Source organism: Camponotus vicinus, unplaced genomic scaffold (assembly GCF_025532165.1).
Source record: "Camponotus vicinus isolate PSW18456_S1 unplaced genomic scaffold, iyCamVici1.0 SCAF_1, whole genome shotgun sequence".
NCBI classification, from domain to species: domain Eukaryota; kingdom Metazoa; phylum Arthropoda; class Insecta; order Hymenoptera; family Formicidae; genus Camponotus; species Camponotus vicinus.
This window is the reverse complement of record NW_028141945.1, coordinates 23653163-23665842: the sequence shown is the minus strand read 5'-3', so window position 1 is coordinate 23665842 and position 12680 is coordinate 23653163. Positions and strand designations below refer to the sequence as shown.

General features: G+C 28.6%; 1 protein-coding gene and 1 long non-coding RNA gene across 13 annotated transcripts; both read right to left on the bottom strand.

The window, feature by feature from the left end:
* Nucleotides 1–1280: 1280 nt before the first annotated feature.
* On the bottom strand, nucleotides 1281–9514 carry LOC145959735 (uncharacterized). Of its 12 annotated transcripts, XR_014435159.1 has the most exons (9): nucleotides 8264–9514; nucleotides 8068–8184; nucleotides 7795–7976; nucleotides 7420–7662; nucleotides 5156–7289; nucleotides 4318–4404; nucleotides 3957–3974; nucleotides 3490–3649; nucleotides 1281–2983 (listed from the first exon to the last, which is right to left on the bottom strand). XR_014435159.1 is itself a non-coding variant. In XM_083078858.1 (7 exons), the coding sequence occupies exons 5-6, from the start codon at nucleotides 5598–5600 to the stop codon at nucleotides 4367–4369; spliced, it is 483 nt and encodes a 160-aa protein (XP_082934984.1). In that variant the 5' UTR covers nucleotides 5601–7289; nucleotides 7420–7662; nucleotides 7795–7976; nucleotides 8068–8184; nucleotides 8264–9514; the 3' UTR covers nucleotides 3957–4186; nucleotides 4318–4366. The 12 variants fall into 12 exon arrangements, 10 of the variants coding, with proteins under 10 accessions (XP_082934984.1, XP_082934982.1, XP_082934980.1 ...); XR_014435160.1 differs by lacking the exons at nucleotides 3957–3974; nucleotides 4318–4404 and having other exon boundaries at nucleotides 8264–8954; XM_083078858.1 differs by lacking the exons at nucleotides 1281–2983; nucleotides 3490–3649 and having other exon boundaries at nucleotides 3957–4186.
* A 1364-nt stretch (nucleotides 9515–10878) lies between these two features.
* On the bottom strand, nucleotides 10879–12510 carry LOC145959734 (uncharacterized). Its single transcript, XR_014435157.1, has 3 exons — nucleotides 12235–12510; nucleotides 12049–12149; nucleotides 10879–11975 (listed from the first exon to the last, which is right to left on the bottom strand). It is a non-coding gene; the product is annotated as an uncharacterized LOC145959734 (long non-coding RNA).
* Between the last annotated feature and the right edge of the window lie 170 nt (nucleotides 12511–12680).

The following is a 12680-nucleotide window of genomic DNA, read 5'->3' as shown; positions in this document are numbered from 1 at the left end:
TTCTTTCGCAATAGCTTGTTGTTGGATGACTTGTATAAAAAGGAACACATACTGCTGTCCACAGTGGAAATTCTTTCCCGATTTTTAACAACTGATCAATAAATTTAGGTAAGTAAAAAAAATTGGTATCTTCACCTTGATGAATTATTGCTTGAGCTTCAATTTTTATACTGTTAAAAAATTCATTAATTGTAACATTATCACTACCTATATCTTCAATGTTATTATTCAACTCATCATTACTAGAATTAATTTGCAAATAATTGTCTATATCGATGGGACGTTCTTTAATTAATGATTCCAACTTTTCTCTTGACTGTTTAGCTGTTTGTTTTATTTGTTTATTTCCTAATTTAACACTTACTTGTGAATCTTGATGATACTGAAGAGCAACAATACATGTCAATGAAAAGACTTCCACAAAGTCTTGAAAATTTTGACAGTCTATCATTAAAGCAATGCATCGAATATAAAAATCGCGAACAGGACGCAAAGGATGAGTTTTTAAAGAAGGCCATCGACAAACCAGATTTATCATATGTGCAACATCAATTCTTACATAAGTTGATATCCATTCTCGTGAAACATTTTCTCCTGCAGAAGCTGCCTTGAAACAAATTTCAATGTATTTTTTTATTGTAATATCATTGAAAGCTTTCGAACAAGCCAATAACATTGCTCTGGAATAATCAACGACTACTTGAGTTGGCTTATGATATTTGACATTGCGTAACCACATTCTTAACCAGTGTTCAATTGTTTCAGTTTCTTGTGACTCTGTTAATAACCCAGATAGCAAGTTGATAACAGAAAGAATTCTTAATGTTCTCTCATGCAAGATTTGGACATCCAAAAATTTCTTTAGAAAGACAACATAATGAGTTCAGAAAGAGCTCTTATGCGTCGTATTGAGAGAGAAAAAAGATTTCTTCTGATAGTCATCAAAAAGATTACTTTTTTTTAGATATCTTGTAATAGAAATCACAAAGATATCTTAAACTAGATATCTGTAGGAGTTCATGTTTATGAAGTTAATAAGACTTATATTCTAAAACATTCAAAACACTAAGAAAACACAAAGTCTTTGGTGATATATTTAGCAAACTCTCCAAGAGAGGTTTTTGATAATAAAGGACGATATTTTTCTTCATTATATTCATCCTTTACATTGTCATTCACATCTTTTCCTTTGGAGAGCTTATTGCTAAATATTTCATCAGAGGCTTCGTGTTTCTTTAGTGTTCAGAGTAAATTGAAGCTTTAAAGAGAGAGAGAATGAATGATTTCCAAGACATATATTTTATAATATAATATATTTATAATGTAAAATACATTTTTTGACTTTTAATAAATTAAACTTATTGAACTTTGGACGGTTTGATTACACAAGCCACAAAAATAGACAGTCTTGAGACATATATTTGAACAAACGAAGTATTATAGTTTCCTACTTAATTTTGTGCGCTGAATCAGAATCCGGCCTCGGAATTTGCCCATCACGTCAGATTTCGAAGATAAATGAAGTTAAAGATGTAAAAAATGACGTTTTTTACATCTTTAACTTTAATCAATTTCATATATTTATTTTAGAGGCACAAAATTTTTTTAAATATTTTTGATAATGCCATTGCATGATACTAGTCTTCCCCTTCAAAATCTTTTTTAATCATCTTCTTACAATATTTTGTTTTCGATATACACAACTTTAAAGATATTAAAATTACAAATGAATACATGTGCAAAATATATATCAGTTCTTTAACTTTCTATAACTTAACTTTCTTTAACTTTCATTCAAATAAGATCATTTAGCTGTTTTTCAGCATTTTAATTTGTACTGTACTGTATATACTATGTATATATTAGTTAAGTTATAGAAAATTTAAAAATTTATACATGTATCTATTTATTCTTTTAATATTTTTGAAGTGTATCTTGGGAACAAAATATCTTACGAAGATGATTAGAAAAGGATTTTGAAGAGGAAGACTAGTACTATAACATATAATGGCATTATTGAAAATATTTTAAAAAGTTTAGTCTCTAAAATAAATACATGAAGTTGATAAAGTCATTTTTTACATCTTTAACTTTATTTGTCTTAGAAACCTGATGTGATGGGCAAATTCCGAGATCAGATTCGGATTCAGCGCACAAAATTACGTATGAAACTACTTCATTTCACCCAAACATCAAAACCATGCAGACCTGTTATATTTAGAATATTAATCGGAACTTAACATTTTTAATACATATTATTTATAGACTAATATCCCTGGCAAAAATGAGACGTTTGTTTGGCGTTTACATGAACGTTTCTGGAAGTTCGTCGAGAGTTTAAAAACGATTAGTAAAGAGTTTGTAGAACAAAAATTGCAACACTGCAGCGTTTAAAAGACGTTTGTACGTTATAGCGTAAACGTAAACGTTTGAAAAGTCTGAGTAAACTCTGTACACGAAGATGTATCAACGTTTACTGAACGTACTCTGAAAAATGTTACCTCAGCATTGCAAAACTTTCATGTAACATTATATAAAGAGTTTGTAGAACAAAAATTGCAACACTGCAGCGTTTGATAAGCATTCAAAACCCAACAGCGTTATGTAAGTGCTCTTACAAAGTTTGAAAAGCATATAAACTCTCAGAAAACCCTCACTCAACGGTTGTTAACGCTTTATAAAGTTTCTTATTTTCGCCAGGGATAATATTAATATAAAATAAAAAAATTGTGAAAAATTTTTTAATAGAAATAAAATGAATTATTATGAAAAAAGAAAACAAATCATTATAAAATAAACAATAAACTATGAAGATAAAATATTATGAATAAAAAAAACAAATTTTATGCCAAAAGTTTTCAATTATGTTCAGCGTGTTTTTTTTCAACGTAACGCACTCTATCACTTGCATGTTGTAGCCATTTTTGAATGGTTTCTTGTACAGCAAAGATTGTACAATTACGCTCAGAATAAATTATAGTCTCTGAAATCAAAAGTTATATAATTAGGAAATAAAGTTTACTGCAACAAAAATACTCATATTACTTTATGATTGGCAATTTTTATGAGACTCATGAGGACATTTGTTATTGTAATTCATGGATGAAGGATGTTACATTTAAATATTGTTGAATATAGACTTGTAATAATTTTAACTTAAAAATAAAGACTTTTGAACAAGTATCAATGAACAAATTACAATAAAAACAAAATTTAAAAATAAATTTTTTGATGTAAAACTTTAATGATAATGTTTAAAAATAGTAATTACTGTTACCATTTTCATATTAGTAAAACAACTATGGTTATTATTTTTTACAACATAAGTTATTACATCACTAATTTTTTATTACTAATGTACACTAATTTTATTTTTATTATTACTTTTATTACTAAAATAAAATAATAATAAAATAATAATAATAATAGTGATTCAAAGGAATATAAAAAAGATGTGATGAGATGTGACTAAAGATAAAAATCATGTACCTATTATTATGTCCACGAACTTCATATCTTTTACTTTGATAGTTTTTTTCTGTCCTGTCCATGATAATTTACATGACAATTCATCATTTAATATTAATGTCAAGGCTTGTCGAACATGTTTTTTAACATCTTTACCGCCAATATTTTTAATTATTTTTTTCTAAAAAATAATACAATATGTTAGTATTATAATATAATCAAAAACAGTTAAAATTACAGACCTTAAATTTAATCGATATCGTTAGTTAAATTGTAATAAAAAAGCTTGTACGTTTATTTATAAGATTAAAATGAAAAATAACAAATTATATATTTCTTATGTGGGTAGATAAATAGATAATTAGATAGATAAGACAAATAATCAATGTAATTAGAAATTATTCATAATTATGAGCATTATTGTTATATTGTAAAATTAAAATCAAGTTTTTAAAAAATTTAGAAAGTGTAATACATAAAATACTTACATATTGTGTACGAGCTCCCTGGCAAAAATGAGACGTTTGTTTGGCGTTTACATGAACGTTTGTGGAAGTTCGTCGAGAGTTTAAAAACGATTAGTAAAGAGTTTGTAGAACAAAAATTGCAACACTGCAGCGTTTAAAAGACGTTTGTACGTTATAGCGTAAACGTAAACGTTTGAAAAGTCTGAGTAAACTCTGTACACGAAGATGTATCAACGTTTATTGAACGTACTCTGAAAAATGTTACCTCAGCATTGCAAAACTTTCATGTAACATTATATAAAGAGTTTGTAGAACAAAAATTGCAACACTGCAGCGTTTGATAAGCATTCAAAACCCAACAGCGTTATGTAAGTGCTCTTACAAAGTTTGAAAAGCATATAAACTCTCAGAAAACCCTCACTCAACGGTTGTTAACGCTTTATAAAGTTTCTTATTTTCGCCAGGGCAGCTGAAAAAAGATTTCTTATTGATCTCGTAAAATTAATTTCTTAAACAAGATATCTTAAAGAAATCTTATAATAGACTTCTTAAAATTGAAATCCATTAGATATCATATTGAGAGCTCGGAGAGCAATCTCTGATAAGATTTCTAATTGAGGTCTTTTTGACATTCGTGCTATCTGGGAATTGATATACTGCCAAAGACGTATTATCAAAATGTATGGCAATCACATCTCCATTTAAAGCTTTAAATGGAAAAAAGCGAAAACAGCTTGGCAAAGAAGCAATCACAATAGGATGTTCGAATTTGAGAAAAAGATTGGCGAGAGAAAATTTGCATCTTGGAGATATTGATGCACCAATAATACCTAAATTGGATGTACTTCGACACGCAAAACAAGAAACAATTGATGAAGAATTAAGTTCCAAAAAAATGAAAGACGAGGATGAAATTCAAACAATTTATCGTTTGAATTTTGAAAACCCATACAAAAGTTCTATTGCTGCAGTAAGTTATTTGCCGTTTAAAGTATGTTATGGCACTGGTGAACAAATTAGTGTTTATAAGCAATATTATAAGATGCATAAAAATGCTACATCTATCAGTATTGACGCCACTGGCAGTGTTGTTAGAAAATTAAAAAGATCATTAGAGACAAAGTCAGCTCATATTTTTTTACATGTGATTGCCATACATTTTGATAATACGTCTTTGGCAGTATATCAATTAGGTCGCTGCAAAATGTTATGAATTTTACCTCTAGTGTCTCGAGTTTTAACACGTATATGTAATTCACCAGTGTCAGATGATGGTTCTGAATCACAAAATCCATTGAAGACATTATTACATGTTTTACTCTTACATCTGCCGAGGATCTTGATAAAATATTCTCTTTCAGAGGATACATTTACTTCGCTTCTAATGAAAGTAAATGCACATGGTAGACGATATTGTTGGTAAAATGCATCAGCAATGACGTTGGTCCATACCCATGGTTTTAATCTATAATTTGATTTCTTCTTTCCTGATTGATCTGGTTTAATTTGTTTCCATTCATGCGAATTTAATATGAGATCAAACCATGTATCATCTTCTCGATATGTAGAATCTAATTTGTAATCATTAGAGTAAGTTGTGTCGTTCTTATCACTGTCTTTAGAAATTGTTACATTCGTTGACATATCTAGCATGTCAAGGCCCATTTTTTGTCTCGCGAGAGAAAATATTTCTCTTCTGTCATATTTAACATTAACCCACCAATTATGAGCACTCTATGCATTTTGTGAGCGTTTGCTTAATTGTTGCCAAACTACATCCGAATAATTAGGTAACTTATCTCTGCCAAAGTGATCCGAGAATTCCATGAGAATAGCTACTGTAGCATCAATAGTAAGTTTGTTTTGTCTCGGCATTTTTATAATCTTTGAAATTTTGTTTTGCTGAAAAACTATGTTTTTCTGATACTGTACTTCCGAAATCTCTAAAATACTGTGAAATGCTATAGACATATTTTATCGATAATTTTGTTTCTTGATCTTCATTTTTAATAATGGCGCCTTTTTTAAAATTTTAATGTATAAAGAAACATAACTCGTAATATATGACAGATTTTTAGAATGGAACAAAGTAGTAACTTCAAAACAATTTTAAGACTAAAGAGATCAATGCAATTAATATTTTATGCACATAGTAGCATCCTAATCCTAATTCTAAGTTTTGCTTGTATCTTTCAAGGAATCGATGAACAATTACATCTCTAATTTAAAGTATGTTATGGCATTGGTGAACAAATTATAGTGTTTATGAACAATATTATAGCCAAAGAAGCAAGCAATCACAGAAGAATGTTCGAACTTGCAAAAGAAGCGAAAGATGCTCCATTTAAAAGATTTTCATGAATTTGATTTTTAAGGTTTAGTAGAAGTTGTAACCTAACATAACATTCACTGAATTTGATATATCAAAGCCCATTTTTTACCTTGGAAAGTTTTGCTTTCTTTCAAGAAATTGATGAATTACATCTCTAATGTAATATGATATATTTATATCATCATCCTTAATATTATCTAGATTCGGAAGTGCAAAATTTTATGAATGAATAAAAGCTAAACAAAGCTAAGAAATTATCCATTTTCACTAAGCATTGAGCTTTATAAGAAATCTAAAAACCCAATGCCAATTTGGAAGCCAAAAGATTTTTACCAATAGTATAATTAATTCTAATCCTAATCCTAATAATCCTAATTTTATATTAATCCCTATTAATCCTAATAGTCTATAATTATTAAAATTAATAATATAATAATATAATTTTGCTATTAATTAATTATAATTAATATAATTAATCAATAGCAAAAAGCTACTTAACTCTTAACTTAACACTTAATTGCAGCCCTGGCAAAAATGAGACGTTTGTTTGGCGTTTACATGAACGTTTGTGGAAGTTCGTCGAGAGTTTAAAAACGATTAGTAAAGAGTTTGTAGAACAAAAATTGCAACACTGCAGCGTTTAAAAGACGTTTGTACGTTATAGCGTAAACGTAAACGTTTGAAAAGTCTGAGTAAACTCTGTACACGAAGATGTATCAACGTTTACTGAACGTACTCTGAAAAATGTTACCTCAGCATTGCAAAACTTTTATGTAACATTATATAAAAAGTTTGTAGAACAAAAATTGCAACACTGCAGCGTTTGATAAGCATTCAAAATCCAACAGCGTTATGTAAGTGCTCTTACAAAGTTTGAAAAGCATATAAACTTTCAGAAAACCCTCACTCAACGGTTGTTAATGCTTTATAAAGTTTCTTATTTTCGCCAGGGAGTACGAGTCAATTCATTTGAAGTATCTTCCAAGGTATCTTCCAAAATATCTTCCTTTCTCCAATTCATTCTAAAAATGATAAAAAACTAATATTATTATTACTCTATACACACACACACACACATATATATATATATATATATATATATATATATATATACATATGTAATGTTAATACAATACTACAATAAAATATTACATTTCTGTTTTTCATGTCCAGGTAATGCTTGAGTGAAATGATTGTGATGAAAAGTTTTGATCGATAATATACATAAAAATTCTGACGGAAACATTGGCAGAGAGAAAACGAATATTGTATTTGTGACAAAGTGCTTTTGATTTATGAGTCAATCCCATAACATTACGGATTCCATTACAATTTACTACAAGTTGCACCAGATATTATGTAGTATTCATCTATTATGGCTATATTAGCTTCTATCTGAAAAATTGACAATAATTAACAAAGTAATCAATAATAATCAATAATAATTAACAAAAAAAAATGATAACATAAAAGAATTTGCTAAAAATGTGCGCTTATATATATTTGAAAATACAAAAGAAGACTTACTTCCGATAAGGCATGGGCAACTTTCAAGTTTTCGGATGCAAAAATAATAAAATCTACAGATATCTATTTTTGCTCTTACAACATCAGCAATGGATTCATATTGATATATGCCATCTTCTCTCTCTCGCATTTTGATGTAAGCCTTCCGATATTCTGTGACATAACTCAGCCGATCTTACTATCTGTAGAAATAGATTTTATATCAGAAATATATATTTATATAGCAAAAATTATATATTAAATATTACTACAGTCCAGAAAATTATAATATACTTAGCATAAAACTTTATACAAGCTATAAAAAAAATTCTATATTTTTTACTTTTATTTTTTCACAAGAAATTATTTTGTCGCACCACGATCCATGATATCCCTGGCGAAAATAAGAAACTTTATAAAGCGTTAACAACCGTTGAGTGAGGGTTTTCTGAGAGTTTATATGTTTTTCAAACTTTGTAAGAGCACTTACATAACGCTGTTGGGTTTTGAATGCTTATCAAACGCTGCAGTGTTGCAATTTTTGTTCTACAAACTCTTTATATAATGTTACATGAAAGTTTTGCAATGCTGAGGTAACATTTTTCAGAGTACGTTCAGTAAACGTTGATACATCTTCGTGTACAGAGTTTACTATCAGACTTCTCAAACGTTTAACAAACACTTTTTCCAATACCGTTTTTTCACTTTCAGCAAATACTTTTTCAATGTGGCGAATTGTACGGCGTTTACACAAACGGCTTGGAAACGCCTAAGAAACGCCTAAGAAATGTAATAGTACATATGTATATAGAATATGCTTCCTCGCTTTGTCGCTATGCGGCGCTGCATCAAATTAGCTAACTCGTATTCAACTTTCCGTCATAAAGTGTATATAAAGAACTGATACTAAGAACGATCCGAAGTTTATTTTTTCTTTTAAGGACCGTCTACGATGGAAGTAATATGGAGTGGACGGTGGAGTAAGGCGTAAGCGAATGATTCTTTTCCATTTCGCATTACTCTTAGTCTTACTCCACCGTCCACTGCACCGATATTATTTTCATTGTAGACGGTTCTTTAGTCAGTTTAATTTAATAAACTGATTTAATTTAAAATAATTTGTTTAATAATCTGGATCGCTTGTTGGGATTCAGAATATGGAACAGATTATTTGAAATTAAACGGATAAATGGGAGGTAGCCTATTTATTGCGTATATTAAAAATAAAATATAAATAAAAATAAAATTATTCTTATGGCCGAGTGTATTTATATACTTTTATAAATGTCCAAGATATTCACTTATCAAAAATGAAAAAAGTAATATGTCTCGAAAGTTCATGAAATTTTCACATAGATTCCACGTAGATTCTAGTATCGTTTTTGAGCGGATTATCCACTCGAATATCCACGTAGATTCAACGATATTAATCTACGTGGTAATAACGTGGATTTCACGTACTGTTTTTGTCGGGTAATCGCTTAATAGAGGATGCACGCAGTTTCCAAAGATGAAATTAAACATTTAATAGAGGATCTATAAATGTTTAAAGAACTCTTTGCATACGCCATGTAAACGCTATGCAAACTCTCAAAAACGCTATGTACAAACGTCTTTCAAACGCTGCAGTGTTGCAATTTTTGTTCTACAAACTCTTTACTAATCGTTTTTAAACTCTCGACGAACTTCCACAAACGTTCATGTAAACGCCAAACAAACGTTCATGAAACGTCTCATTTTTGCCAGGGTGGTCAAATAGATTTCTTAATTAAAACAACAGAACGTGTTCTTGTATCTGATGTCTTTCAGATTTGTTCGCGCGCTTGCGCATTATAAAATATACATGTGCTCCAAACAGTGGCTGCGGTCGGGAAGACGCTCTGAATGCTTTGAAATATCATTCTATCTTTGTTCTGAAACCGGCCCCGCATATCAACACTGACTCCGCGGTGTACTTTATCCTTTGTGCAGCTATAGAAGAATGCATCGTGTTGTCATGTGTGATTGATTTATGATTTATAGGTAAGAGGTTTATGATATAAATATTAATTAAACAATAAATGCTATCAAAGATAAGTACAAAAAATGCACGATGTAATTAAAGTAATGAATATAAATGTTAAACATAATCAAATCCAAAATAATCTATAACCTAACCAAATTTATAATTTTTAATATATTTTTATTATATAATTATATTTATAGTATCGACAAATGAAACAAAATACCTATAATAATATATATGTAATGTATTTATGCACATATGTAGGACATATATAGGACTGGATATTTTCTCAAGAAGAGACTGTTTCACTGGGAATCTTCAACTGTATAGGGAACATATATCTCTTTTATTATAATATTATAAACTTGAAGAAAATCTATTGATCTAATTAAAACTTTCGAGACTAACGTCACCACATCTTCTGATAATACACATATACAGGTGAGAATTTGATAATTTAATTTTTTCTGCAGATTAATTTTAATATTACTTTGCAATAAATTTTTTAAGTAGAATTGCTGTAATGTAAAAATAAGCAACACAAAAAGTAACAGTAACATATATAACATCAATATTATATAATTTCCTACTTATAACAATGTAACCGTTACGTACAAGGCATTTTTATTATTGCATGTTACATTGTTAAATGAGAAATAATATTATATACTGTTATGTTTTGTTTATTGGGAATAATCATTCTCTTCATTTTTTCGTTCCATTATAATCTTTTTAATAATTTTTTAATAATAAAGGATAAAGTAATAATTAAATATTCTTACATATAAAAAAAATATATACAAAAAGTTGAATATTCTTATTGGAACGTTAAAATTTATAGTAATTTGTGTACGTCGCTAATTCTAACTAAAAATCCTAAATAACATTCATTTTATAAAATTTTAAAAGGAGAAACTTTATTTAACATTATATTTAAAAGAATCAAAACCATATCAATTCCAAAACCTTTTTTAAAAATTAAATATAAAAGTATGACAATTGGGTTTACAGTTAAAAAAACATGTACTCGTTAAAGATTGAATTTATTTAACAAAAGTTTTTAATAACAAAAATATAAAGAGGAACTAAATAATTTTATTAAATTTTTTTGTTACCATTTTTTAAAAATATTAATTATGTTTTTCAGAATGTTGTTTTAAGAACATTAGAAATTGATTCTAATTTTGATTAATAGGACTTATGGTCAGTTTCTTCAACGTTGGATAACTTCCAGATAAATTATATCTTTGTCTCTTTTCAGATAGACGTTCTTAAAAAGAAACAAAGATATAGTTTAACCGGAGGATAAAATTATCCGATGGTTAAAAAACTGACTATATTAGATTAATTAAATTAATAAGTCTCATTTATTAGGTTAATTATAAAAATAAAATATTTAGACGTAAAAATGCCCAAATTGAAAAAATTGCGGGACCTTTCGCGAAGTCAACAAAATCGCCGTCTCAAAAATTTTTTAATTTTGAATAAAGATTGCGGAGATTTGAAAATATCAACTCGATTAAAAAATGATGTAAATTTATCTACAATTATGAATCGGAAAGAAGTTTTACATCAAGTTGTAGATATAAATGAAGATTATGAAGAAATTTTACATGATGAAAAGAGTGAGTCTATAAAAAATGAATCATTACAAAATGTTTTAAAACAATATAATTCAACAAATAATTATAGAAAATTTATCAATAATAACGTTTATGATGATTGTGAAAAATGTAACAAAATGTGGCATGCAATGAATATTTTACGTGAAAAAATTTCCATATGGGCAATCACATATAATTTGCCACATAATTCAGTCAATGCCTTATTACATTTATTCAGAGAAGCAGGTGTAAATGGATTTCCATTAGATGCACGTACACTTTTACGTACACCAAGAATAACTGAATTAACAAAAACACATTCAGGAGAATATTTGCACTATGGTCTTGAGCATGCATTAAAACAACAGCTTCAACTTCTATCTAATACTGATATTGAACAAAATTTACAATTAAATCTTCATGTGGATGGTCTACCAATCTCAAAAAGTTCTCAAAGCGTATTATGGACGCTTTTAGGACAGATTGCTCATTCAAATTGTCTACAACCATTTGTAATTGGAATATTTCATGGCTACTGTAAACCTTCACAACCCGAAGAAATACTTAATGAATTTTGTGCCGAATATTTACATCTAAAACAGAATGGTTTTATGTATCAACAAAAAAAATACATGATATCTATTAGAGCTGTATTATGTGATGCACCTGCGAGAGCTTTTGTTACTGGCATTGTTGGGCATAATGGATTTTTTGCATGTACCAAATGCGAAGTAGAAGGTGATTATGGTAATAATAAAATGGCTTTTCTGAAAGAAGATGCACAATTAAGAACAGATGAAAGCTTTAAAAATCGAACCAATGCTGAATATCATAAACGTCAAGACAAAACACCTTTTGAACTTATATCTTTATCAATGGTGTCTCATTTCCCATTGGACTATATGCACCTCGTATGTCTAGGAATAGCAAAAAAGATATTAGCACTTTGTATTAATGGTTGTAAGACTGTAAAGTTTTCAACTGCAGTTAAAAATAAATTATCAGAAGATTTGATATCTGTAGCAAAATGGATTCCACTAGAATTTGCAAGAAAAGTGAGAAGTTTGGATGAGTTTTGCAGGTGGAAAGCTACTGAACATCGTACGTTTTTATTATATGTAAGTCCGATTGTTTTACAACGATATTTACCAGAAGCAAATATGAAACATTATAATTCTTTGCATTGTGCAATACGTATCTTATGCGATCCAATTGATTATAAATATAACAATGAATATGCGTATAACTTATTGCTACATTTTGTTCAAGTTTTTAAAATACTTTATGGACCGTATAAT

Coding starts and splice junctions, on each gene's coding strand:
- LOC145959735 (XM_083078854.1), bottom strand. CDS start 5,600: ATGGGCCTTGACATGCTAGATATGTCAACGAATGTAACAATTTCTAAA. Junction 4,405..5,155: donor TAAAACTCGAGACACTAGAG/GTAAAATTCATA, acceptor ATCTTTTTTCAG/CTGCCCTGGCGAAAATAAGA.